At 48.7% G+C, this 27,936-nt stretch overlaps 1 protein-coding gene across 1 annotated transcript in view; it reads right to left on the minus strand.

The window, feature by feature from the left end:
- Nucleotides 1–27,936, minus strand: part of RB1 (RB transcriptional corepressor 1) — a 286,072-nt gene that overhangs the window by 54,881 nt on the left and 203,255 nt on the right. Inside the window, exons 10-14 of the mRNA XM_068111807.2 lie at nucleotides 23,754–23,869; nucleotides 23,458–23,591; nucleotides 23,137–23,288; nucleotides 22,823–22,927; nucleotides 6,243–6,356 (exon numbers count right to left, since the gene is read on the minus strand). Coding sequence (XP_067967908.2) covers nucleotides 6,243–6,356; nucleotides 22,823–22,927; nucleotides 23,137–23,288; nucleotides 23,458–23,591; nucleotides 23,754–23,869 — 621 coding nt within the window. The remainder of the gene's footprint in view (nucleotides 1–6,242; nucleotides 6,357–22,822; nucleotides 22,928–23,136; nucleotides 23,289–23,457; nucleotides 23,592–23,753; nucleotides 23,870–27,936) is intronic.

The raw sequence follows: 27,936 nt of genomic DNA on the forward strand, positions 1-27,936 counted from the left end.
TCCATCAAGGCCCTCCAAGAGTTCCTCGGCATGGTGAATTTTTATCACCGATTCGTGCCCCGCGCTGCTCAGCTCATGCGGCCCCTTTACGAGGCCCTCCGGGGCAAGCCGGCCAAGCATGACATTGTTTGGTCCGCGGCCATGGACGCGGCCTTCGCCAGTGCCAAACGGGCCCTCGCCGACGCAACGCTGCTGGCTCACCCGGTGCTCAACGCGCCCATCGCCCTCACTACGGACGCCTCCAACTACGCGGTGGGCGCCGTCCATGAGCAATGGGTGGACGGGGTTTGGCAGCCACTCGCTTTTTTCAGCCGGCAACTCCGGCCGAACGAGTTAAACTACAGCACGTTCGACCGCGAGCTGCTCGGGCTATTCCTGGCCGTTCGCCATTTCCGACACCTCCTGGAGGGCCGCCCGTTCACGGCTTTCGTCGACCACAAGCCGTTGGTCTACGCAATGGCTAAGGTCACGGAGCCGTGGTCGGCCCGCCAGCAGCGCCACCTCTCCGCCGTGTCGGAGTTCACCACGGACATCCAGCACGTCGCCGGCAAAGACAACGCCGTGGCCGACTGCCTTTCGCGGGCCAGCGCGAACGCGGTCCACCTCGGCGTGGACTTCACGCTCATGGCGGCCGACCAGACCACCGACGCCTCGGTGCAGGCACTCCGCGTGGCGGACACGGGCCTCCGCCTGGCCGACATCCCCTTCGCGGGCACCGTCCTGCTCTGTGACGTCTCCCAGGGCCAGCGTCGCCCCATCGTGCCCGTTTCCTGGCAGCGCCGCATCTTCGCCTCCATCCACGGCCTTTCTCACCCGGGCCGGAAAGCTTCTCAGAAGCTGGTGTCGGCGCGTTTCGTCTGGCACGGCCTTCGACGAAACATCCGCGACTGGGCCAACGCCTGCACGGCCTGCCAGCGAGCCAAGGTCCACCGCCACACCCAGGCCCCGCTGGCACCTTTCGCCGTGCCTGAACGGCGTTTCGACCACGTCCACGTGGACCTGGTGGGTCCCCTGCCCCCCTCGCGGGGGTTCACCCACCTGCTCACCATGGTGGACAGGACCACCAGGTGGCCGGAGGCCGTGCCCCTCACCTCCACCACCACCGCCGACGTGGCGCAGGCGTTCATCGCCACCTGGGTCGCGCGCTTTGGCGCACCAGCGGACATCTCATCCGACCGCGGCCCACAGTTCACGTCTGAGCTTTGGGGCGCGGTCGCCCGTTCGTTGGGGGTCACGCTGCACCGCATCACGGCCTACCACCCCCAAGCCAATGGGTTGTGCGAGCGGTTTCACCGCTCCATGAAGGCCGCACTCATGGCCGGCCTTCAGGACGACGGTTGGGCCGACCGGCTGCCGTGGGTCCTTTTGGGCCTTCGCACGGCCCCCAAGGAAGACCTCCAGGCGTCCGCCGCTGAGCTCGTCTACGGCCAGCCACTCCGCGTCCCGGGCGAATTCGTGCCTGACGCTACCAGTCCCTGGTCCGCCGCTCGCCAGCGCTCGGACCTCCAGGAGGCCGCCCGACGATTTGCCCCCGTGCCGACGTCCCGCCACGGTGGCCCCCAGTCCTACGTCCCCCCGGCGCTTCGCACAGCGGAGTACGTCTTTGTGCGTCATGACGCGCACCGGGGGCCACTCCGGCCGCCGTACGACGGGCCCTTCCGGGTCCTGCGACGGGGCGACAAGTCTTTAATCGTCGACTTCGGCGGCCGGCCGGACCGGATTTCTGTGGACCGCCTCAAACCGGCGCACATGGACGTCGACCGACCACCACGGTTGGCCCTTCCTCCGCGGCGAGGCCGCCCCCCGTCCACAGTTCCCCCCGCTCGACCACCCACCACCACGTCAGACCCCTCCCCACGACCCTCCAGGGGTCGCTTCGGCCGGGTCATCCGGACCCCCCTTAAATTGACCCTGCCGGTGCAGGTCGATTCTGGAGGGGCGTGTGTAGCGGTTACCGCTGGATGTACATAATCGCCTTGCACCGGCCAGAACACGGCCAGACGCGCCTCTCCCGGGCATGCCCGGACTCACTGTTCCCGGGCACGCCCGAACCTCCCGGGCACGCCCGGTCTCGTCTTTCCCGGGCATGCCCGCTCTCGCCTTTCCAGGGCTCGCCCAGAGCGTCCGGGCATGCCCGCTATCGCCTTTCCAGGGCTCGCCCAGAGCGTCCGGGCATGCCCGCTATCGCCTTTCCAGGGCTCGCCCAGAGCGTCCGGGCATGCCCGCTATCGCCTTTCCAGGGCTCGCCCAGAGCGTCCGGGCATGCCCGCTATCGCCTTTTCAGGGCTCGCCCAGAGCACCCGGGCATGCCCAGCCTCGACTTGCCAGGCCGCAGCCAAACACGCCCGGGCAGGTCCAGACTCGCCTTTCCAAGGCTCGCCCTTGATACCCGGGCATGCCCGGTATAGCTTTTGCCGGGCAAACTTCCCGACATAAATGTGTATATATATTGTTGCCCGATAAACGGGCTTGTGAGAATACCTGAGCTGTTTTGTTTCAATAAAGCAACTCGGACGAATTCCGTCTTTGGTCGCGTCAATTCTTTCAACTCGCGTTGGAGCGCAGTTCCTTCACTGTCAAGGTTTCCAGGGGTGTTCCAAGCAGCGAGCTAGCACTTTCCAAGCCAGTCATTCCTTATAAATGGTGATTCATAGTTGAAGTCTTCAATTAAAAAACTGTCCTTTTGTCTGTGTTATACTCGCATATGTACACTGTATGCTGTCAAGTTGTCCAGGAGTGTGTTCATTTACCAAGCCAGCCATTCCTCATCAACGGACACCCCTGCTCCCTCCTCCTGCTCCCCCTCCCCGTTCCCCTGCTCTTCCCCTCCCTCTTCTCTCTCTTCCCCCACCACCCTTAATATTCCCATCAGCGAAGTGACCTACATAATGTTTGATACAAAGTACACAATATCTAAATGCACTATTTTTTCCCAAGTAGTAGTGTGAATTTGAGTTAAAATTACCTATCTAACAAATAGTTTTTTTTTAAAACGATAAACAGATGGCCCCGCCCACATCCTTATTGGGAGACGTATATTGAATTGGGAGAGGGACTCCGCCCACATCCAATCCAGGTTGGACAAATTCTGAAAATAAATGGACACTATCCTCTCGGGTTATAAGCAAGTATCCTTTTCAATCAGTAGCTTGAGAACTGTGTGGAAGCCAAAAATGTTAATTTTCCCCCATCAGTGTGTTCTGCTCGTTCTTCTTGCATATGGCATTTTTGTAGGTAAAGTTAGCGGTCTTTCGCCAGTACCACGCCTTTTACCCAAACTTTATAGCTTATTTGAGCCCTCATTAAAGCCATGAAAACTGCACTCCTCCACAAGGTGCTGTGTAGTTTGTGTGAGACGTCTTTGTGAATGTAGGAGCCAAATCATCGAACCCTAGTGTGCAGCCCGTTGGGTCTGATTCAGTCATATCTGAGTAGATCAGAGCCAGGGTAGCTTGTTTGAGATCTTGATATTTTTCTGAACGTTTGGAGATGAGCTCTCCCTCCATCTGTTGAAGGTCCAGGTGCCATGGGTTATCTTATCAGGGAAGTAGCATTTGCCTGCTCTGATTTAAGGTTTGTGGCTGATCAGGAAGTGGTTCTGAAGCTCTTGGTTGATTTTATTGTGGAGCATATGTGATGTATGCCCTTTAAGGGTGCTAATGGTCTGTAGATTCTCTTCAGACATGATGTGTGGGTGTCCGTGCTGCTGCAGAGGAGTTGGATGAAGGTCTCTCTGATGCTCTGAAACACCTTTCTTCCTTTTTGCCGACGACATCACATTGTGTTGTACAGTACCCCATCCCTCTACTAAACAGACAGCAGCTGAGTATCTCTCTACTAATCTGGAAATTAATAGACACTGGTCAATAAGGAAAACATGTCCTTCAGTCCTAGAAAATCGCAGTCTCACCCTATCACTCTGGGAGGGTCATCAAACAATCCAACCATCCATTTCCTTGGTCATCTTCTGGAAGAGGTTCAGTCTCTTGAACGTCTAAGGCCTCAGAATCAACCATGATATTTTCTGGGCTGACTACATAGCAAAGCTGGCATCCAAAGCCAGCCACATTATTAGCATCCTCTGTCAATCCAAGTCTTCCCTTGGAATATCAGAGCTAATCACAGTCTACAAGGCCAAGGCCCATGTCTGATCTATGATATATGGGTACTATGTCTGATCCTTCACTCCCCACGCTCTCTTTGCTTCCTTCACGCCCCCTCTTTGCCTCTCCTGGACCCTGTCCAATCTCTGCTTCCCCAGCGTCCCACTCCCTCTCTGCTTCGCCAGCATCCCACCACCTTTCTGTGTTCCCAGCGTCCGCCCCATTACTGTGTTCCCAACATCCCACCCCCTGTCTACTTCCCCAACATCCCCACCCCTCTCTGCTTCCCCAGGATCCCATCCCCTGTCTACTTCCCCAGGATCCCATCCCTGTCTACTTCCCCAGGATCCCATCCCCCATCTACTTCCCCAGGATCCCATCCCCTGTCTACTTCCCCAGGATCCCATCCCCTGTCTACTTCCCCAGGATCCCATCCCCTGTCTACTTCCCCAGGATCCCATCCCCTGTCTACTTCTCCAGGATCCCATCCCCTGTCTACTTCCCCAGAATCCAATCCCCTCTCTGCTTCCCAGCATCCCACCACCTTTCTGCTTCCCAGCATCCCACCACCTTTCTGTGTTCCCAGCGTCCCGCCCCATTACTGTGTTCCCAACATCCCACCCCCCTCTCTACTTCCCCAACATCCCCACCCCTCTCTGCTTCCCAGCATCCCGCCCCCTGTTTACTTCCCCAGAATCCAATCCCCTGTCTACTTCCCCAGCGTCCCACTCCCTCTCTGCTTCGCCATCGTCCCACCACCTTACGGTGTGCCCAACGTCCCGCCCCATTACTGTGTGCCCAACATCCCGCCCCCTCTCTACTTCACCAACATCCCACCCCTCTCTGCTTCCCAGCATCTCGCCCCCTCTCTGCTTCGCCAGCATCCCACCACCTTTCTGTGTTCCCAGCGTCCCACCCCCTCTCTACTTCCCCAACATCCCCACCCCTCTCTGCTTCGCCATCGTCCCACCACCTTTCCGCGCTCCCAGCGTCCTGCCACCTCCATGATCACCCCAATCCACATTCTTCTGCCTCCACCTTCCCTCCCCTCTTTCCCACTCCCTGCCAACAGCACCTTCTCTCCCATCCTTAACTCTGTAGACCTCCAACAGCAAGGTCTGAACTTTGGTCCTTTAACAAAGTTAACAAAACAAGGTCCTTTAACATCGTTGGCCCTTCTTTAACAAAGACCTCCAACAGCAAGGTCCTATAACAACTTTGGTCTAACAGCAAGGTCCTAACTTCAACTTTTAGGATGACAAAACCCAACCACACCATGTACGTGTTGTCAACTCTTTACTCCGGGAACACAACATCCCTCACATGGACTGGCCTACACGATCTCCAGAATTAAATCCCAGTAAAGATACTTGGGATGTCCTATTGTCCTAATGAGCTGTGTCTGTTGTTAACAAATCCGCCGACCAGTCTCCTGACCAACTGGAAGTGGCCCCGATCAAAGAATGGTGCAACATCAAACAGGGAGAGATCAGGTGGGCCATGTGATTTGGTAGATGACATGTGTGCAAGGCTGCAAGGTTGGATTAAGTCAACAGGTTTTTTTTTTTTCTGCAAGAGCGATAGGCTCATGGAAGGAATTTCTACCAATGTAAACCTGTCTGTGATCACTTGCAGACTGATGTCGCAGCCAATTTTCATGCTCGTTTCAGACAGGTATGTTGTTTTTGCACAAGTTAACTCTGGCATCCTCTGACATCATGTTTGTTTATGGAATATAATGCCTTGAATCAAACAACTAATGGCAGGGGCCTGACTGTGAATGTTTTTAAAGGGTTCAACGTTTATATGTATTTGTCCTTGCCTACTGGGCAAGCTTGGTATTTTAAGTTGATTTGTCTTGCTGATGAATTCCAGCTGAAACAGGTCCAAGACCCACGTTTGATTGCAGGCTTGTGCACTTCCCTTTGGCTACTTTTCTACACAACCTCTGGTGAAATGCATTCAATTCCTTTGTTGCATGGCTTTTGTCTTCAAAACACAACCTCGGGATTCTAAATTAACTCGATAACAAAAAACGTTTTCAATAGTATGATACATGAAAATTGCCCTTTGAATGTGCCAACCCAAAGGTAGTGGATAAAATATGATTCTGGGTGTTGAGCACAGCATGATAATTGCCTGGGTAGAAGCGAGACTCAAAATGTTGTTCTTCAGACGCTGCATGAAGACCAAGTTGTAAAACACAATGATTGTATCAAACTTTCCATCCCGGATGAGCACCTGTCGAAATGTCTAAGGGTGGAAGGAAAGGGGGACACGGGTCATGGTGGGAATGGGGTTGTAAGTGACCAATTGGATAAGAAGAGGAAGGAAATAAAGTAGAGTATAGGGAAAGATGGTGACGTGCACGTAGCCACAGATGCATGGTGAGATGATTGAAAGATAAATAAATGGAAGACGGGGTCTGCAAAAGAGAAGCTGAATGAGAAGAGATGGCATACAGACAATCTGGGGAAATGAAGCAAATGGAAACAAACATGAAATACAAAGAAAGTGAGACTTGACCTGTCTCACTTTCTGGGGGTGTGGGTGAAGAGGGTAGGAGAACGGGGACACAAGGGTGTAACGATATATACAAAAATATTGAAGGATCATGATAATCTTTGTGACAATACGATAAACTGTCGATAGAAGAGTTATTATAAAAATGGTATGTAACATTTTGTTTCATTACCTCTGCCGCCAAAGGTGGATGGAGATGATGTATTCGCCCCTGTTTGTTTGTTTGTGAGCAGCATATATAAAAAAGTTATGGACGGATTATTACAAAACTTGGTGGATTAGTTGGTTAGGCGACAAGAACAAGCCGATTCGATTTTGGTTCAGGTCCGGCTCCAGATCCAGCCGATCAGTGGGACACCAAACAGAAACTGTTCAGCCTGGCGGAGGTGTGCGCTCTACCGAGTGCTGCTCTGGTTTGTTTTGTGAAACTTTAGCTGTGTGAAACACAAGTAATAATTGTGTTTCACCAACATCCCACCTCAGATGTGTCTGTTGTTAACTGTCAATCCTCTGTCAATCCTATTGAGGCTGTTTTGCGATTTTCAGTGTTGTGCCTCCTCTGGCTCTGAGAGAAAAATAATGGGAAAGAACAAGCATTCTGAGTATTGCGCTGCAATGCATGTCCCCTACCGGCAGTCTGTCGTCCGGAAAACTGTTGGGGAAATTCCCAAAGTTCAAAGTGCCATAACTTTGTCAAAAATGATCGAAACGTCGTGAAGTTCGAACTTGATCTGTAACTTATCATGAGGAAACCATGTACCCAGTTTGAAATCATTAGCATTAAGAGTTTAGAAAAAAAGTCCGGAAAACTGTTCTTTGCGTGACGGACTGACAGACTGACAGACTGACAGACGCACAGACTGACTGATGGAGGGACGGAGTACAAACCTATAGTACACTCCGGTGTACACCGGTAGGGGACTAATAAGAGGACGAATGAATAACAACAACAACAACAACAGGTATTTTAAGGCCATTTTCCCTGCTAGAGCAAGGGTTAGCCTTGTGGGCCCCATGACAATCTTCTCCATTTTGCCCTATTTTCTACATCTCTCCTTGTTGACCCCCTTGCCCGCATCTCTTCTTCCACCACCTTCAGCCAAGTCTTTCTCGGTCTTCCCCGTCCTCTACTTCCTTCTACATTCATTTCCATTACTCTTCTCAACCAGTCACTTTCATCCTTCCTCAACACAGGACAAAACCACCTCAACCTGTTCCTCTTCACAACATCCATCACAGGCTCTATTCCCATCATCTTTCGCAATTCATCATTTGCCTTCCTCTCTCTCAACGATACTCCACACATCCACCGAACCATTCGCATTTCCACCCTTTCCAGCCTTCGTTGCTGCTCTACGTTCATTACCCATGTCTCGCTGCCATAAATCATAACACTTCTCACACATGCAGCATACACCTTTCCCTTCAGCTTCAACGACACTCCCCTCCTCATCAGCGCGCCACTCAGTTCCCCGAAACTTCTTCCATGCACATCTCACTCGAGCAACCGTTGCCGAGTCTGATCCACCTTCTCCATTCAGCATGTCTCCTAGGTAGCAAAATGTTTTTACACCTTCCAGCTTCACGCCATCTCCAAGATCCAACTCAACATTTCCTACATCTGCAGCTCCCTCTGTGCACACCTTACACTTGAATGTAGCTGCCACAGTGGTTAATGACCCTCTCAGACCACTACATTTTTGATGAACCCACTCAGCGCACATTGTACATTGAATGGAGTTCACTCTGACACCCTTCCTGCACACAGCCCACGGCCACTTCCCAGTTCTTTCCACCTCACCACATGCTTTACCACTTGCCATCACCTTTGTCTTTCCGATATTCACCTTCAGACCTTTTGCCTCCATACATTCCTTCCACTTGTTCATCTTCTCCTTTAGTCCATCTATGCTCTCCGCAATCAACACCAGATCATCTGCATACAACAACTCCCACAGTAATCCGTCCTTTACGTTCCAAGCCAGCACCTCCATCACAGCTACAAATAGTAGTGGACTTAGTACCCTGATGGACTCCCACCTTTACCTCAAACTCACCACTGTTCCCGTCCTTCGTCCTTACAGCTGTGCGTGCTCTCTCGTACATTGCCATCACTACTCTGATCAACCATTGATCCACTCCTAATTTCCTCAATGCCCATGTCACTACTTCACGTGGAACCCTATCAAATGCTTTCTCCAGATCAACAAACCCAAGAAACAACTTCTTCCTCTTCTTCATGTACCTCTCCTGCAACTGCCTTACAATAAAAAGCGCGTCTGTCGTTCCTCGTCCTGGCATAAATCCAAACTGCATTTCGTCGATCTTCACTTCCTTCCTGATCCTCTTCTCCAACACCCTTTCCAATACCTTCATTCCATGCTCCAATAACTATCGCTCGATACGAGCCACAGTCCAGAGGGTCATCTTTCCCCTTGTATAGAGGGACGAGGGTACTCATTTCCCAATCCACTGGAATGCTGCCTTTTTTCACCACCAGATTATACATCTCTGTCATTCTCTTCACACCCCAACTTCCTGCTGCCTTCAACATATCTCCCACAACTCCCGTCGGCCCTCCCGCTCTTCTACTCTTCATTGCTTTTATCGCTTCCTCAACTTCCTTCTCAGTTATCTTCTCTGCCAGTCCTAAAACTGGGTTACTCTCTATGTTGCCGTCCCATTCATTCTCTGCATTCAACAGTATTTCCATATATCTCTTCCATCTTCCTTTTATTCCATCTGGGTCGACAACGATTTGTCCCACTCATCCTTCAAGCAACTCACACCCATCACATCACATCTCTCTTTCGCTATCTGCTTTGCAATCCTGAATACCGCTCTCTGAACCTCTTCCGAATCCAAGCGTTCTCCACACATTTTCCTACATGCCTCCTGCACATTTGCTACCTCTTTCTTTGCAGCCTTCTTGGCTGCCTTATAACTTTCATGCCCTGCCTCTTCTGCCCCCGTACCCGTCACCTTCTTCCACTCCTTGAACGTCTTCCTCCTCTCGTCAATGCTCTTTCCAACTTCATCATCCCACCACCATGTTTCCGAGTGTCTCAGTGGTCCTTTTGTCCATCCACATACCTCACCAACGGCTCCAACAGACTATCTTTCATTGACATCCAACCACTTTCAAGCTCAACCACATCATCCTCTACCCTACTCAGCCTCTCTTTTAATGCATCCCTCACTGTCACCTCTTTCAACCTCCACACCTTCATTCTCGGTTGGTACTTCACCCGCCGAGCTCTCCTCGCACCTTTCACCCTTATGTCACAGACAACCAAGTGGTGCTGTGAAACAGCCTCCTCCCCCGGGATCACCTTTGTTTCCCGGAGCTTCCCCCTATCTTGCCTACGCACCATCAGGTAGTCGAGCCACCTGACGTGTATGCAACAAGCTTATTATCCTCTTTCTGGAACTGAGTATTACAAGTCAATAAACCAGCTCCATGAGCAAACTCCAAAATCCTTTCACCTTCTCCATTTCTCACACCATATCCGTAACCCCCATGGACTCCCTCAAAACTGTCTATACTCCTTCCCACATGTCCATTTAGGTCTCCTCCTACCACAACAACTTCCTCATCTTTCACGTTTTCCATCAGCTTCTCTATCATACACCGGAACGGGTCCTTCTCTTCATCGCTCCGACCAACCTGTGGAGCATATCCCGAGATGACGTTCACCAAGAACTTTCCAATCATGATTTTCACCATCATCAACCTGTCACTCACTCTCGTCACACTCACCACACTGTCTACAAACTCCCCAGAAAACAGGACACCAACACCATGCAAGCCTTCTGGGACGAATGAATGCAGGTGGGTAAATTGTCTCAAGTTTGAGAAGATGAACAGATGAGGTTTTTATAGTTTTCTTTTCTTTACAGGTGAGGCTCATGGAAGAACAAGGTAGTGCTGATAAATGGGACAAAACTAAATCAAATGCACGAACAAATAAGAAAAGAGGAGAGGGACAGGGGAGGAAACACTGAAATTAACAAGTAAAATGGTTGGGTTAGAAAATGTTAATTGGGGTAATGAAAATTGGAGGTCGGAATTGGGTATAAGAGGTACTGGTGCGCTGCTTGCTTGAAGCTCTGGAGGAAAGAGACAGAACAGCCTCTGAAAGGAGGTTTCACTGATGAGGGTAGTGAAGGATAAAAGAGTTGAGGTGTGCAGTAAGCCTGCATTTTGGAAGTTTAACAAAGAGTGGATGGGTTACTGGAAGGATTCATGCATCTTGGAGCCTGAGGACTGATAGAGAACAGGGGGAGCAATACCGGAGACTAGACGGTAGAAAATAGAGACCACCTGACCTACGTGCGGTGTGGGAGAAACCGTTCTGGTGCTTCGGTCTAATCATGGGGCGGGTTTCCAATAATTTTGAGAGCTTTAGATTCCACGGAATTGAGGAGACAGATGTGACGCTGGGGAGCCAGCCCATAAAGTAGAGTAGTGCTCCATTGAGGTATGGGCAATAGCCTTGTAGACTATGAGTAACTCTGATTTTCTAACAAAATACTTAAATCAACAGAGGATGCCCAGTGTACGGCTGCCCTTGGATGCCGCTTTGCTATGTGGTCAGCCCAGGAAATGTCATGGGTGATGGTGAGGCCGAGAAGTTCAAGAGACTGAACCTCTTCCAGAAGATGACCAACGATGTAGGTGGGTTCGTTTGACAACCGTTCCAGAGTGACAGGATGAGACTAAGATATTCCAGGATTGAAGGACTTGGTGCATTTATCAGACCAGAGTTTAATAATTTCCTGATCTGCAGAGCGAGACGTAGCTAATGTCTGCAATACTGAGGGATGTGGTACTGCATAACACAATATGGCATCACCTGCAAAAAGCAAGAGGGTTTTCCAGAGCATTGGAGAGGTCATACTATGTTTTATTACACACACACATGATATATTGATTGATGATGGATATTTTGATTAACAATTTAAGGCATGCATTGCAATAAGTATCGTATTGTCGGCTACGTATCATGATACGTATCACATCGTGACCCAGGCATATCGTTACTCCCCAAGGTAAAAGTGCAGAGCTTGGAATGCTAAAAAATGTGGCAAAATGGGATAAGTTTGGCATGAAACAGAAAATGAACGTGCATTTTGAAGATAGTAAACAATTGAGATATAAGAAATGAAAAGAAGATAAAAGAAACAGACAATTAAGATATAATAGTAGATGTATATATTATATATCTATATATATAAAACACAGTTTGTGTGTGTGTGTAATGTTACCGATAGACTCCGAAACGGAGAGGCTCACGTACTTGATATTTGGCATAGACATGGCCATTGAGCCTGGGACGAACATGGCCGAGACCATATTTGACGAGATCCCTATTTTTTATTCATATTTAGCTCAGCGCATTTCAGCGAAGTACCCGCTAATCTCAGCTTGTGCGAGCAGCTCGCTGATTCGCTCAGAGCGATCACGTGATGTTCCATCCCGTCACACGTCACACGTTTGCACGTAATTCAGGGAAAAAAGCCATTGCGTTTTTTCACCTTTATGCGACCGTGTTTTGTGTCGATTTTGTGTGATATGAATTAAATTTTAATTCATATTTCGTGTTTACGAATTCGAATACGAAGGATTTCCCCTTTCCCCTTTCGATTTCGAATACGAATCGAATCGAATACGAGCTTGAGTCGAGAGGGCGAATGTACGGGTTGGGAATGTACGGGTCACCCCTCCCCCACCCGGCAATGCCGGGTACTTCTGCTAGGATCATGTGATGTTCCAACTTTGCCGCCATAATCTCACAGTTATGCGTTCGCACGTAATTCAGTTTTTTCACATTTCAGCGAGGAACATTGCCATTCACACCACATAGGTTTTTTTTCACTTTCATCTGATATTTGTGATTTATTTCAAACAAAAAACTGTATTTCCCATCGACACGGCCATGTATTCCTATTAACGTTATGTAAAGTACATAAATTGTGTGGATTACATCATTTCTGGATGTGATCAATTGCCAGTAACCATCTATATCCCTCCCCTCCCCTTCCCTCCTCCCCCTCCCTTTCCCCCCTCCCCCTACCCTTCCCCCTCCACCCTACCCTCTCCCCCCTCCCCTCCCCCTCCATTTCCCCCATGCCCCTCCCTTTCCCCCCTACCCCTTCCTTTCTGCCCTACCCCTTCCCCATCCCCCTCCCTTTCCCCCATGCTCCTCCCTTTCCCCCCTACCCCTTCCTTTCTGTCCTACCCCTTCCCCACCCCCCCTCCCCAACCCCTCGCCTTCCCCCCTCCCCCTCCCCCACCCCCTCCTTCCTCCCCCACCCTCCCCCTCCCCTCCCTGCTCCCCCTCTCCCCACCCTCCCACTCCCATCCCTCCCCCCTCTCCTCCCCTCCCCCTCCCCCTCTCTCCTCCCCTCCCCCGTCCCCCTCCCATCCCCCTTCCCCCCTCCCCCCTCCCCTACCCCCTCCCCCCTCCCTTTCCCTCCTCCCCCTCCCTCCCTTTCCCCCTCCCCCTCCCCCTACCCTTCCCCCTCCACTCTACCCTCTCCCCTTCCCTTTCCCCTTCCCCCATGCCCCTCCCTTTCCCCCCTACCCCTTCCTTTCTGCCCTACCCCTTCCCCATCCCCCTCCCTTTCCCCCATGCTCCTCCCTTTCCCCCCTACCCCTTCCTTTCTGTCCTACCCCTTCCCCACCCCCTCGCCCTCCATCTCCTCCCCCTCGCCCTCCATCTCCTCCCACACCCCCCTCGCCTTCCACCTCCCCCTCCTCCCTCCCCCACCCTCCCATCCCTCCCCCTCCCCCTCTCCTCCCCCACCCCCTCCCCCACCCCCTCCCCCCTCTCCTCCCCACCCCTCCCCCTCCCCTTCCCTCCTCCCCCACCCTCCCGCTCACCCCTAACTTCCCCCCCTCCCCCTAACCTTCCCACTCCCTTCTCCCTCCACCCTACCCTCTCCCCTTCCCCACTCCCCTCCCCCTCCCCCCTCCCCTTCCCTCCTCCCCCTCCCTCCCGCTCACCCCTAACTTCCCCCCCTCCCCCTAACCTTCCCACTCCCTTCTCCCTCCACCCTACCCTCTCCCCTTCCCCACTCCCCTCCCCCCTCCCCTTCCTCCTCCCCCCTCCCCTTCCCTCCTCCCCCTCCCTCCCGCTCACCCCTAACTTCCCCCCCTCCCCCTAACCTTCCCACTCCCTTCTCCCTCCACCCTACCCTCTCCCCTTCCCCACTCCCCTCCCCCTCCCCCCTCGCCCTCCCCCTCCCCCTCCCCTTCCCTCCTCCCCCTCCCTCCCTTTCCCCCCTCCCCCTCCCCCTAACCTTCCCACTCCCTTCTCCCTCCACCCTACCCTCTCCCCTTCCCACTCCCCTCCCCTCCCCCTCCCTTTCCCCCATGCCCCTCCCTTTCCCCCCTACCCCTTCCTTTCCGCCCTACCCCTTCCCCATCCCCCTCCATCCTCCCCCTCCCTTTCCCCCATGCTCCTCCCTTTCCCCCCTACTCCTTCCTTTCTGCCTTCCCCTCCCCCTCCCCCCTCCCTCTCCCCTCCCCCCCTCTCCTCCCCTCCCCCCTGTTCCCCTCCCCTCCCCTTCCCCCTTCCCTCCCCTCCCCGCCCGGCAATGCCGGGTACTTCTGCTAGTATATTATAAAACAGGAGCGTCTGTCTGTCCCCAAACTACTCCCTCAGTTTTGGGGCTTGCCCCGCCAAACCTCCTGTGGAACGATTTGGGTCCCAGCGGATGTTGTAAGGTGGGTAGGAGGTTTAAACAATTCCTCAATAAAATTATGATTTTGAAATGAACTCGATACGAACCTGCCGCGAATGCGGAAGTGGACAGATGATGATAATGAGCTGGTTTTATAATATCCCAATACAACTGTCATTTAAAACAGTATTTTGTTCAAGTATCAATTTATGATTGGAATGACGTTTGGAATTGAATGAATACAATTACGATTTTGAATTCGTAATTGTATTCACCAAAACGTAGGGAACTACTTCACATCCGGATTTAAATATTTGTTTATGTCATGAATGTTAGTAAAAGTTTATTTTTTATATGAATGCTGTTTAATCTGTGATTGGAGTTATGCTGTTTGTAATGAAAATAGAGATATCGACTTCAAGTGAAAGACGAAATGCCGTGACGGTTCCTACTTTCTAAGCGTGACATTCGTGGATCGCCATATGCAGATTCGCCATTGACTGGGTATAGAACCATTCAAACGTGGACATTCTTCGTGGAGGTCCTTCACGAACCTGCTGTCCATGCTTCATGTTCGACTACAGGTGGCACAGGAATGTGGAATTTATTGGTTCCATGTTTTCGCATTCGTCGTTTTTTTTTTACCTTCGACTTTCACGAACCTGCTGTCCATGCGACTGAAGGTTCGACAAGAATGTGAAATTTATTGGTTTCATGCTTTAGCATTCACCGTTTCTGCATTGTCTGTATGCTTATGGCCTCCCACCCATGTGCAGCACGGGTACCTCGCTAGTATATATATATAATGGTATCTGTAATCTGGTTCTCCAACCTAATCGCCATGCACGTCCGCCTTGCCTGCAAAGTTCCAGAGGAACCATCTAGCAGTGCGTCATTAAAATACAGATACTGTCACAAGTGCATGCAAAACTCACAGTTACCGACCTGGTTTCGCCCTTGTTGGGGCTTCATCAGGGCAACGCAGTGAGGCTTTCCATACACTTGTAACTCTGTGACCCTTTCGGTTTTTATATCAGTCACTATGCGACCTTCATATCATCAGTGGAGAACCGCCAGCAATGTGTCCCATACAGCTGCTGCTGCACCTTGCTGGGAGCGATACGCACTGTATTTTACCTGTATTTTGTGACAGTATCTGTATTTTAATGACGCACTGCTAGATGGTTCCTCTGGAACTTTGCAGGCAAGGCGGACGTGCATGGCGATGACGTCATGTTGTCCGCTCATTAGGTTGGAGAACCAGATTACAGATACCATTCTATATATATATATATATATATATATATATATATATATATATATATATATATATATATATATATATATATATATATCAGTCATCATGCGACTCCATACTATCAGTAGTGAACCGCAATTAAGGTATTCCATTCAGCTATCGCTGTACCTTAACGGGAGCGATAAACCGGGTCGGTAACTGTGAGGTTGGAGCACTAAAGAATTATATTCTGATTGGTTACTCCTGACCGCGTCAAGGCGACACCATATAATGAGTGGATACCAGAGATAATGTACCATGTGGCAGATGGTGCTTATCGCTCCCATTAAGGTACAGCGATAGCTGAATAGGATACTTTAATGGCGGTTCACCACTGATAGTATGGAGTCGCATAATGACTGGTATAAAACCGAAAGGTTTTCAGATTCATGAGTGTATGCAGGACTCACTGCGTTGCCCTGATGAAGCCCCAACAGGGGCGAAACCAGGTCGATAACTGTGAGTTTTGCATGCACTCATGATTGTATTTGAAACAAGATCTAAATTACATACTGCTAGATGGCTCCTCCGGAGTTTGGCAGGCAAGGCGTACGTATCACTGCGTGTGCTCATTAGGTTGGAGCACAAAATAATTATATCCTGACATGTTGAATTTAATGAATTTGTTGAAGTTGATAGAATTTAATGTTGCCTTTCCTATAGCTACAAGGGCTCAGACTCAGGCACCATAGAGCAATTTAAAAAAAAAATCGAACTTTTCCCAAGGGTATACCTGCGGAGCATATCCCGAGATGACGTTCACCAAGAGCTTTCCAATCATCATTTTCACCATCATCAACCTATCACTCACTCTAGTCACACTCACCACACTGTCTACAAACTCCTCAGAAAACAGGACACCAACACCATTCACGCCTTCCGGGCACCCTTGCCACACAAACTTGGATTTCTGTCCCTACCTACCCTTCACCATTCTCACACCACTTCCCTTCCATCTCGTCTCCTGCACACAACATATGTCCACTCTTCTTCTGACCAATACTTCCACCACTTCTCCTGATCTCCCTGTCATTGTCCCTACATTCCATGTCCCAAACCTCAGAAACCGATCTCCACGTCGGGCTGTAATAATAATAATAATAATAATTCATTTATTTTGTATAGCGCTTTTCCAGAAGCCCAAAGGCGCTTTGACAGAGTGGCAAACATAATGCATAACAATACATGAAAACAACAATTGCAAAAAGACAAGAATCAATAGGGAAATATTTAAAGCAAAAGGAGGGAGAAGGAGAAGAGATAGTCAGGGGTTAAATGCTGTGGGTTGAATGTTGAATGCAGTGTTGAACAGGTGGATCTTTAGTGATGTTTTGAATGTGGTGAGTGAGGAGGAGTCTCTGATGGTGTGAGGTAGTGAGTTCCAGAGGGTGGGAGCAGCGATGGAGAAGGCCCTGTCCCCCCAGGATCTGAATTTGGTCCGGATGGAGGGGGTCAGGAGGTTGGTACCAGCAGAGCGGAGGTTGCGGGTGGGAGTGTGTCTGGAGAGGAGGTCAGCCAGGTAGGATGGGGCCAGGTTATGGAGGGCTTTGTATGTCAAGAGGAGGATTTTGTACTGGATTCTCTGGGGGATGGGGAGCCAGTGAAGCTTGTAAAGGACGGGGGTGATGTGGTCACGGGTCCGGGAATGGGTGAGTAGACGGGCAGCGGAGTTCTGAATGTATTGGAGTTTATTGGTGATTTTTGAGGGTGAACCATAGAGGAGGCTATTGCAGTAGTCCAGACGGGAGGTGATGAAGGCGTGGATGAGGGTTTCTGCAGCCGTGGAGGAGAGGGATGAGCGGAGACGGGCAATGTTTTTCAGGTGAAAGAAGGCTGACTTTGTGATCTGTTTAGTGTATTTGTCGAAGGAAAGGGTTTGGTCAAAGATGACGCCAAGATTCCGGATGTGAGGGGAGGTGGATACTGGGATACCGTCGATGTTGAGGGCAAAGTTATGGGTGGATTTTGTGAGCGTTTTTGGGCCAATGATGATTATTTCAGATTTATCACAGTTAAGCTTGAGGAAGTTGATTTGAAGCCAGGATTTTATTTCAGTGATGCAGTTTGTCAGGATAGAGTGGGTGTCGGTGGAGACGGACTTGGTGGAGATGAAAAGCTGGATGTCATCGGCGAAGCAGTGGAATTGGAGACCATGACGGCGGATTAAGTGACCGAGCGGGGACAGGTAAAGGATGAAGAGGAGGGGGCCAAGAACTGAACCTTGGGGGACACCTTGGGGGAGGGGAGCAGTGGGGGATTTGCAGTTATTGATGGAGATGAACTGGCATCTGTCAGAGAGGTATGATTTAATCCAAGAGAGGGCAGTGCCGGTAACGTTAAAGGTGGATTCAAGTCGGGTGAGGAGGATAGTGTGATCGATGGTGTCAAAGGCAGCGCTGAGGTCGAGGAGGACGAGAATGTTGAGGTTGCCAGCATCAGAGGAGAGGAGAAGGTCGTTGGTGATTTTGAGGAGAGCAGTTTCAGTACTGTGGTTGGAGCGGAATCCGGATTGGAATGTTTCATACAGGTTATTGGCAGAGAGATGATGTTTGAGTTGAGTGGCTATAGCGCGTTCCAAAACTTTTGACAGAAAGGGTAGGTTGGAGATGGGTCTGAAGTTGTTTAGGGTGTCAGGGTTTAGACCAGGTTTTTTTAGAATGGGGGTAACAGCAGCAATTTTGAGGGAAGGTGGGACGATGCCTGTAGACAGGGAGGAGTTTATTGTTGCGATGATAAGTGGAGAGAGAGCAGGCAGGGAGGCTTTGACAAAGCTGGAGTGGATGGGGTCAAGAGTGCAGGTGGCAGTTTTCATTCCTATGAGGAGTTCAGAGAGGTCAGTAGGGGAGATTGGGGAGAACCGAGACAGGGGATGGCAGGACAAGGGGGGGCAGGTGGTTGGAGGGGGAGCGGGTGCGGCGGTGGTCAAGCTGTTGTAGATGTTGTCAATTTTGCGTTGGAAGAAAGAGAGGAAGGAGATGCAGTTGTCTACTGTGAATGACTGGGTGGTGGTGTTCAGGGGGCGGAGGAGTTTGTTTATTGTCGAGAAGAGTGCTTTTGGGTTTCCGGAGCCAGAGTGGATAATTTGAGAGTAGTAGGCAGAGCGGGCGCGGGAGAGGGCATCTTTGTAGTGTTGTATGTGGTCCTTGTAGGCTTGGGAGTGAACTGTGAGACCCGTTTTATTGCGGAGTCTTTCAAGTTGGCGAGCACGAGTTTTCATCAGGTGGAGTTCAGGGGTAAACCAGGGAGCAGAATGGGTGAAAGAAACTGTTTTGGTTTTTACAGGTGCAAGCTGGTCAAGGCAGGAGGAGAGAGTGTGGTTGTAGTAGTCAGTGAGGTCGGAAGGGGTGTGGAGGTCAATGAAGGGAGAAGTGGACATTTTTTCAGAGAGGGTGGATGAGAATGAGGTAGGTGAAAGAGCGTTTAGCTTACGGAAGTTGATTGTGCGATAATGCCTTGGTGTTGGGGCGGGGATGTTGATGGTCAGAGTGATGGCTAAGTGGTCAGAGAGGGTGAGGTCGGAGCCATAGAGATGGTGCAAACTTAATCCAGTGGAGCAGACAAGGTCCAAAATGTGACCACGGATATGGGTAGGAAAGTCGACATGTTGAGTGAGGTTAAAGCAGGTGAGTAAATCAGTGAAGTCAGTGGTTATTGTGGAGTCAGTGGAGTCCATGTGGATATTGAAATCACCAAGGAGGAGGATTGAGGGGGAGAGGGAACATAGCTGGGTCAGAAAGTAGGAGAAGTCAGACAGGAATGATGGGTGTGGTTTGGGAGGGCGGTAGACGACAGCCATGACTGACTGCGTGTGACCAGAGAGTTTTAAAGCCAGGTGTTCAAATGATGGAGCAGATGAGATGGAGATGAGGTTGGTCTTGATGTCTTGACGGTGGATAACGGCAATTCCACCACCTCGGCCCTCCGAGCGTGGTTTATTGACGTAGGAATATCCATTGGGTGTGGTGAGGTTAAGTGTGTAGTAGTCCAGAGGTTGTTGCCAGGTTTCGGTGAGACAGAGAAAGTCCAGTTTGTTATCCAGGATGTATTCGTTCAGGATGAGGCATTTGTTGTTGAGGGACCGGGTGTTGAACAGGGTGAGCTTGATGTTGTTTTGAACAGCAGGGATGAATTCAGGTGATTTAGCCAGGGTTCGTAGGCAGGAGGTGCGATCGTGTGGGTTGCTGTGACCAGGTGCGCTGGGACGAAGAGTGAGAGTGCGCAGAGCCGACCAGAGGACGGGGATGGAGTGACCTGATTGCAAATAAACAAACTTACGACCGGAGCCACGGTGAATGTACCTGGGTCGTCGGAGGAGTCCATTTGATTTGATGGCAGAGATGCATGATGGGGTGGAGCGGGTATTGAGCAGAAGAAGCCTTGCGGCGGAGTACCTCAGAGCCATGCCAGGCAGGAGCGAAGGGACGAGTACGAGGCCAAGGTCGAGGAGGCAAAGCGGCAAACGCAGCGGCAAACGACTGCAGCCGCTAATCAAGACCACAGCGGCAAACAGCCACCGCCGCAAACAACGGCCACAAACAACGGGAGCGGGCCTGAGGAAATAGTGGAGGAGCCGGGCAGGCGAAGCCAGGAGCAGAGCCGGGACCGAGCAGAGGGCAGACCCAACGGTCAAAAATCCGCCACGACCACCAGAAAAACAAACTATGTACAATGGCCCAGTCGGAGAAGCGGCGAACAAGTAACGCCAGCGTCCTCTCCAGACCGGACCGGAGGCGGAAGTGGAGTTGTAACTGTACCCTGCCCATATGTAGTTGTAATTGTCACGGTTCTCTTTTTGAGGCAATGTTTTTATGGCCGGATGCCCTTCCTGACGCCAACCCTCTTAGTCGCCTCTTACGACACGCAGGGATACGGTGTACCTATTCTAACCAGGGTATACACTGGGAATATATATATATATATATATATATATATATATATATATATATATATATATATATATATATATATATATATTGTTATTGTTATTGTTATGGATATGAGGATTGTGTTTTTTTATTTTTAGTGCTTTATTCTGGACCCTCCTCACTCCAGTGTTGCATAAAGGTCAAAGGGCGTTCCCGTAGTTAATTCCATAAAGCATACACGTTAGCCAATCATATATTTCCCCCCTTGTTGGTAGTTATATCTTTATTATGTGTATTAGGGTAAGGCCTTGTCTTCCATTAAGATGACACTCCATTGCACCAAGTGAAACCAGATAGATCCCCTTTCATTCCCATTCCCAAAATCTCCATTTCCAGCTACATCCCCTCCAAGTCTCCATTGCCAACCGCACTGGGCAGTTTGCCAGGTTTGTTACAGCGGTGGTTGCTGATTTCGCCCCAAAGCCGCCATTAAGCATGTGCTCAGCTCGGGGAAGAAGGGCGTGCCCGCCCATCATCATCAAGGGCGGAGCCAGAGGGCCGTGCCGACCAATCAGGGCCGAGGCGAGCTGACCGATGGGCGTGTCCTGAAGGCCGGCGGCTTGATCGCCTGAGGCGCTATAAAAGCGCGCGCGCAAGAAGCAAGGAGTGTTGTTGAGTTGAGTGGTTGGACCAGATGAGCTTTTACAGAAGTGGTTGGACCAGATGAGCTTTTACAGAAGTGGTTGGACCAGATGAGCTTTTACAGAAGTGGTTGGACCAGAGGAGCTTTTACAGAAGCAGATGAGCTTTGACAAGACGAGAGAGACGAGTCCTGAAAAGAGCACGCGACGTCCACACAGCAGCAACAACAGCAGCTTGGGGCCTGGACGGCAGTTTTGAGCAGGGCTGCGAAGGAACGGCGGCTGCTAAACGCGCCGATCGTGCTGCAGTACCCATTTGACCTTCATCTCCCTCCAGCCATCCACCTCCTGCCTTTCCATCCTTTTGTGTACGTGAGTTTGTTCTGTGTGTCTTGTCCCTGGGTTAATTAAGCTCGTATAAGCTAGCGTTGCACTGTGTCTCTAATATCTTCTGTATATTATTTTCTTATCTTTCCTTCTTCCTTGGTTACTTTGAGCATGTAAATAATAGGAATAAATTTAGTAGTATTTCCAACCTTTTCGTCTTCTTCTTCTTCTTCACATCCGTGTCGCTTTTGTCTTTTCCATATTGAATATCTGTGGCGCGATCCGGCCAACGTTCGGGATTCGGGGTAACTGTTCGGCCGCGGTGCCATCCGCTCGGCAAACAACATCTTATCCGCGGTCCGTAACAATATATATATATATATATATATATATATATATATATATATATATATATATATATATATATATATATATATATGTGCAGTGTCTGTCTTGTCACTGAACTACTCCCGCAAACTTTTGTGAAATCGTACCAAACTTCTGGTATGCACCTATCTCTCCTGTCTCTCCTCCTGTGTCCGAAGGGTATTTTTTTTTGGATTTTTTTTTCTCAACTTAAACGACAACTTCATTTGTTTATAAAATGTAATATCACGTACATTAACTTACAAATACATTTGTGCAAAATAATTGTTTGTATTATGATTGGTTTAAACCATGGCAACTCAGGTTCAGTCATCTATCTGTATATCTACATATCTGGGCAGTGTCTGTGTTGTCACTGAACTACTCCCTCAAACTTTTGTTTCCATGGTTGTGAAGTGTTTTTCATAACGTGGCTGTGAGATGTTTTGAATTACGTGGCGGTGAGGTGTTTTGCATTACGTGGTGTTAAGGTGTTTTCAATTACGTGGCAGTGAGGTGTATTGAATTACTTGGCGGTGAGGTGTTTTGAATTACGTGGTGGTGAGGTGTTTTTAATTACGTGGTGGTGAGGTGTTTTTTAATTCCGTGGTGGTGAGGTGTTTTTAATTACGTGGTGGTGAGGTGTTTGGAATTATGTGGTGGTGAGGTGTTTTTAATTTCGTGGTGGTGAGGTGTAATCGTCACAAACTTCTAGTCCGCACCTAACCCTGCCGTATGCATGTGCTGAAGTTCTTTTTTGAATTTTTAATATTTTTCAACATAAATCTTCAACCTAAAATATATATAAAAATGTAATATCACAAACACTACAAATACATTTGTGCAAAATAATTGTTTGTATTATGATTGGTGTAAATCATGACAACACAGCAACTCAGGTACAGTCATTATCTTCAGCGAAAACAAGCCCGTTCCTCTGTAAGGACGCGTGGTGAGGTGAGCGTATGTATGTGTGTATATATATATATATATATGTCTTGTGAAAAGTACCTTTGGATTGGCATGTGGAAGGGTCTTATAGGATGTGACGATAGTTTTGAATCTCAGATCCACATTATGGACTTTACAAACCCCATACATCGAACACAAAATCACCTGAAAAGATAGGAATTAAAGTGTGAGCACAAGATTGAGGATAAAACAATAAAGGAAAGTTGGGGGTGGTTAATTGTAGAGAAGCTGAGGCGAAAATAAGTATTGTTATTTAACATCAATATGTTAAATACAATTTTTCTTCTAATTATTTGGGTTAGCTACTTTCACTGTAAACTTAATGTTTCCATTAAATAGTATCACATCCTGACCTGATCGAGGTGGCGATCCTTCAAAAGGGTAAACTCCTTTAGGATGGTATGTTCCAGTAGGGTCCATATGGTACGCTCCAGCTTGGGGTGATGGGTATGCAACCGCACTTCGCAGCACAGCTGCTTCAAACGGACGTATGCCAAACGGCCAACTGCTCCCCGGACAGCAAAATAAAGCTCACCTTGGGTTATGAAGGACTTTATTTGTGAAACGTCACCCGCAAGTCTCATGGATCCATTTAACCACTCAATCAAACTACCCCTGGCCAGGGTGCCCACACCTACAACCCATTCTGCACGTCGTACATGTGTTTTGCCAACCTTTTCGTTGAAAGAGAAGAACAGAGGAGTAACGAGGTGGCTTCTGAGGAGAGGTCTTTCCTGTAGGCGGTGACTCAACAAGGACATTAGACCGAGCTATACCTTCCGGTTGCAGCTTCTGTGGGGAAAGATACCTGGAAAGAGTATATGTGTTTGTAAAGTATTCACTTTGTACCTACCTTTGGTCTCTCTCCTGCATCATCTTTGCTAATTACCTCTCCATTCCCTTTTGCCTCCAACCTTCAAAAGTATCATCCAGTTCTCCTACTCTGTAGGGTCACACACCAAAGACTTACATGCTCGCTGCAGTTTGTCGTGGACCTGCACCAATTGGCACTTCCCAAGGTGGAGCCTCTGTGCTTTGCCGCTCACCATCCCAACAACACTGGAGAGCATCAAATATTGGAGAACCCTAGGAATTAAGTCAAGGAAGGAAACATCAGATCCAATTCCAATATGATGGCACTTAGATAGTAAAATGGCTTTGTCAACTGCTGAAGGTTTTTTTTTTTTTTGTATACTAGGTCGAGGCTCGTGTAAGAACCAACACATAGAACATATAATAAAGGGAGGGGGAGAGAGAAGGAAGTGCAACAACAGTAGGGAACAGGGACATCGGGAGAGGGCTGGGGCAGTACAGGGTCCAAGGGATAAACAAGACGGACACTCCTACCTGCAGGGAATATATACATATATATATAATAAAACAAGAGTGTCCGTCCATCCCCAAAAAACTCCTTGTAACTCTCGTTAGTACAACGTCATCATCATGTGGTTGCAAGCATTTTCAGATGAACAATCCCAACCTTCTTCAAAGCACCTCCTGAATAAAATAACCGATCTCAAAGCTCCTAAATCAATAAAATCTTACTATAATTCACAAAATGTCCGTCTGTCCGTTCGAAGGTACCGCAAAAACGGCTCAACCGATCGCAACGATATTTTGGGTGGGTATTCCTGGGACCCCTGGGAGTAAAATAGGCTATATTGTTTTTTTCCAATTTTTCCAAGTTTTCCAATTTTCCAAACACGATGGAATAATATTTACCGATATGAACAGTGATGTGGCTTTCATTGAAATTCTACAAATACTGTTTAGATTTTGATGACAATTATGAACCTGCCGCGAATGCGGAAGTGGACAGATGACGGCAATGCGCGGGTTTGATAATATCCAAATACAACCGTCATTCAATCGTAATGTTAGTCCCTGGTGTTGGGCTAGCGGCTAGGGTGCCGGCTTAGGATCCTAGGATCCTGGGTTCGAATCCCGGTCAATCGCTGAATTAACGCCAGGGGGGTTGACTCAGCCTGCTCATCCTTCCGAGGTCGGCAAATTGAGTACCAGTTCACTGGTAATTCCCTGCTTGTCGTTAAAGGCGGCAAAAAGGGTTGGCGTCAGGAAGGGCATCCGGCCGTAAAACATTGCTTCAAAAAGGGGACCGAAAAACAACAACAACCACAGTTCCCGAAAAAGGCCAACCCCCGCTTGCGGGGGAAAAAATGGCCTCTAAAGGTGGTTATTCAATCGTAATGTTAAATCGTTAAACGTTAATCGTGTTAATCGTTTTGTTAAAGTATCAATTGATGATTGGAATTGAGTGAACACAATTACGATTTTGAATTGGGAATTGTGTTCACCCAACCGTATGGATCTTCACATCAGGATTTAAATATTTGTTTGTCACGAATGTTGTTAAAAGTTTATTTTTTATATTAATGCGATTTCATTTGTGATTGGATGCTGTTTGGAATGAAAAAAGAGATATCAAGTTCAAGTGAATGACGGAATGCCATGATGGTTTCCACTTTCTCAACGTGAATTCACGGATCGCCATATGCAGATTCGCCACTGACTGGGTATGGAACAAATGTACCCGTTTGTTTGCCAACGGGTACGTTTTTCATGGAAGTCCTTCACGAACTTGCTGCCCATGTCTGACGTGCGACTGAAGGTGCTACAGGAATGTGGAATTTTTTGGTTTCATGCTTTAGTATTCGCCGTTTCTGCATTGTCTGTTCGCTGCTGGCGTCCCACCCGTGCGTAGCACGGGTACCTCAATAGTAATAGGAATATGAGAGCAGGCACTGAGTGAAAAAGTACATACCTTTGTTATCTGGCATCCTTCTCACTACTACTGAAATTGTTACAGCACAGGAAACTTTTAGAAATAAAACAATAAGGCTTCAATTCACTATTATGTGACTTTGCACAAGGTCTAACAATTGAACAATACAGGTTTGGCAACATGACACTGTGTGAAGACGACTTTTATGACCAAGCACAATAACCTTTCCAACTACAAATATCAATGATGTGCCTGACAACAGCCATTGTTAAGCCTGCAGGTTCTGAAATTATATCGCAAGAGGCCCTACAGGTGAACTGGTGCCAATGGAGAGGAAAATACCTGCCCAGAGAAGCGATTAAAGTGACAGAGGCGTTTGCTATCCCTTTCCCACTCTATTTCTTTGAGCACCATCGGCTGCAAGTGCAGTAAATGCAACGTGAAGTCTGATGCACATAGGTGCAGCACATTGGCGAGGTCGTCGGTGTGATGACGGCTGCCCTTGATGTCCAAAGTGGACATGGCTGTCTGCAGATGCTGCGTACTGATTCCTACATTGGTGCCACCACTGACTTTCATGGGCACATTTATCCATGATATAGTGCTGCCCAGGCTGACCTACAGGTGCGGTTTGATATCTGAGTGTCCTTCTCATAGCCTTAGTCTAAAAATGCTTCCCCCACAAGGCAGTGGGGATCCGTTACCTTGGACAAGGGACCCATACCAGGTACTGTCATCCGGAGCCAGCTGAGCCCGGGACTCGCATAGGGCAGGGACGTCACTCCCTGCGCTAGCTGAAAAACAGCTACCCTGCTACCCCAAGTGCTGACACAATCTTGCGGGGGAACCTAAAGATAAGCAACTGCTTATTAAGATTAGATCCCTTTGTGAAGTTGCAACAATTAAAAAGTAAAAAAAACAAACAAAACAAGAGAATAAACAAAATCATACACAAACACCAGTCTGAATACAGAATGAAAAAAGAAAGACAGCAGGAACAAAGAAGATGATGGAATCTGCAGCTGCAGTTTAAAATGTACATTACACGAGTCATCACCAGTCAGAATTGGTGAGAATCATTTGGAAGATGCAATCAAATGTACAGAGGTTTTGCATTGTACTCCACAAGTTTACTTATGATTTATACTGTTTTATAAACAAATTGAATTCAGAAAATAACTATTGTAATGGTTATCTCAATAATGACAATGCATAGAATCAATCAGATGAGTCAGCATCCCACTGTATTAAATGAGGCAATTGTATGTATGTTTGTATGTATGTATGTATGTATGTATGTATGTATGTATGCATGTATGTATATGTACATCTAAAAATCAAAACACGGGACTGGCTCGATATCCACCAACTTTTGCACAATGTTTGGTAGTACTCAGGGTGATATCATGGCCACAAAATAATCTCCCCCCCTACCCCACCCAGGGCCTTGTTAATCAGAGTGGGACTTGACAACTTGACCATAGATTTTGGATTTCAATCAATAAGTCATTTAAATCTGAATGTGGTGGCCTGTATACAACTCAAATTATTCTGACATTCAAGCTTCGCAGCCGCCTTCTCGTGGTGGGGTTGTTCTCACTAACCGGTGTAAAGGTGAAACACTGGAATCTTAAAACCAGTTGCTTCAGGCAGATGGAGCTCGTTATTGTAGGGAGATCATCTACAGGTTGATGGTGGATAAGTGTAGGTAAATAAATAATGCTTCCCAAAAGCATATGTATGCATTCCCATACTATTCTCTTCCGCAATTAAAAATAAATTGCCAAAAGTCCCCCAATGGATTTTGGGTCCAATTCCCAAAAATAATTTGACAACCCTCATGCATGGAGGCTTTGCGCACATGTGACGAATATGAAAAAAATGAATCCGGCCATTTTCAAGTAGAAGTGGACGCACAAATGAACAGACTAGCGGACGGGCAGGTGCATGGACAGATTGACAGCACCCAAAGTACAACCTGATATTATGGTTGGAGAAATTGTGGAATAGCCTCTCTTCACCAACATCTCTCATTGTTTCATTTTACCATACACTCTGCTTTATCCTTGATCTTATCAACTTCACTCTCCTTCTATTCCTACTTTTTATTCGCTCAAATGTCTTTCCCCCCAAAATATCCGTTCCCTGCATATACAGGAGGGCCTTGCCGTTTGTGGGTTTCCCCTTCGAGAATTCGTTCCATCAAGGAGTTTATTGATGGTTTCCATCAAGGTTTATCCCTGCGCATCCTAAGAGCGTGACCAAGGGTTGGCGTCAGGAAGGGCATCCGGCCATAAAAACATTGCCTCAAACAGGGAACCATGATCGTCATGGGGCCAGCAAGGCTAACCCCCGCTCTAGCGGGGAAAATGGCCTTAAAACGATCATTCATTCATTCATTCAAGGGGTT

Source organism: Myxine glutinosa, chromosome 4, assembly GCF_964187855.1.
Source record: "Myxine glutinosa chromosome 4, kmMyxGlut1.1, whole genome shotgun sequence".
NCBI classification, from domain to species: domain Eukaryota; kingdom Metazoa; phylum Chordata; class Myxini; order Myxiniformes; family Myxinidae; genus Myxine; species Myxine glutinosa.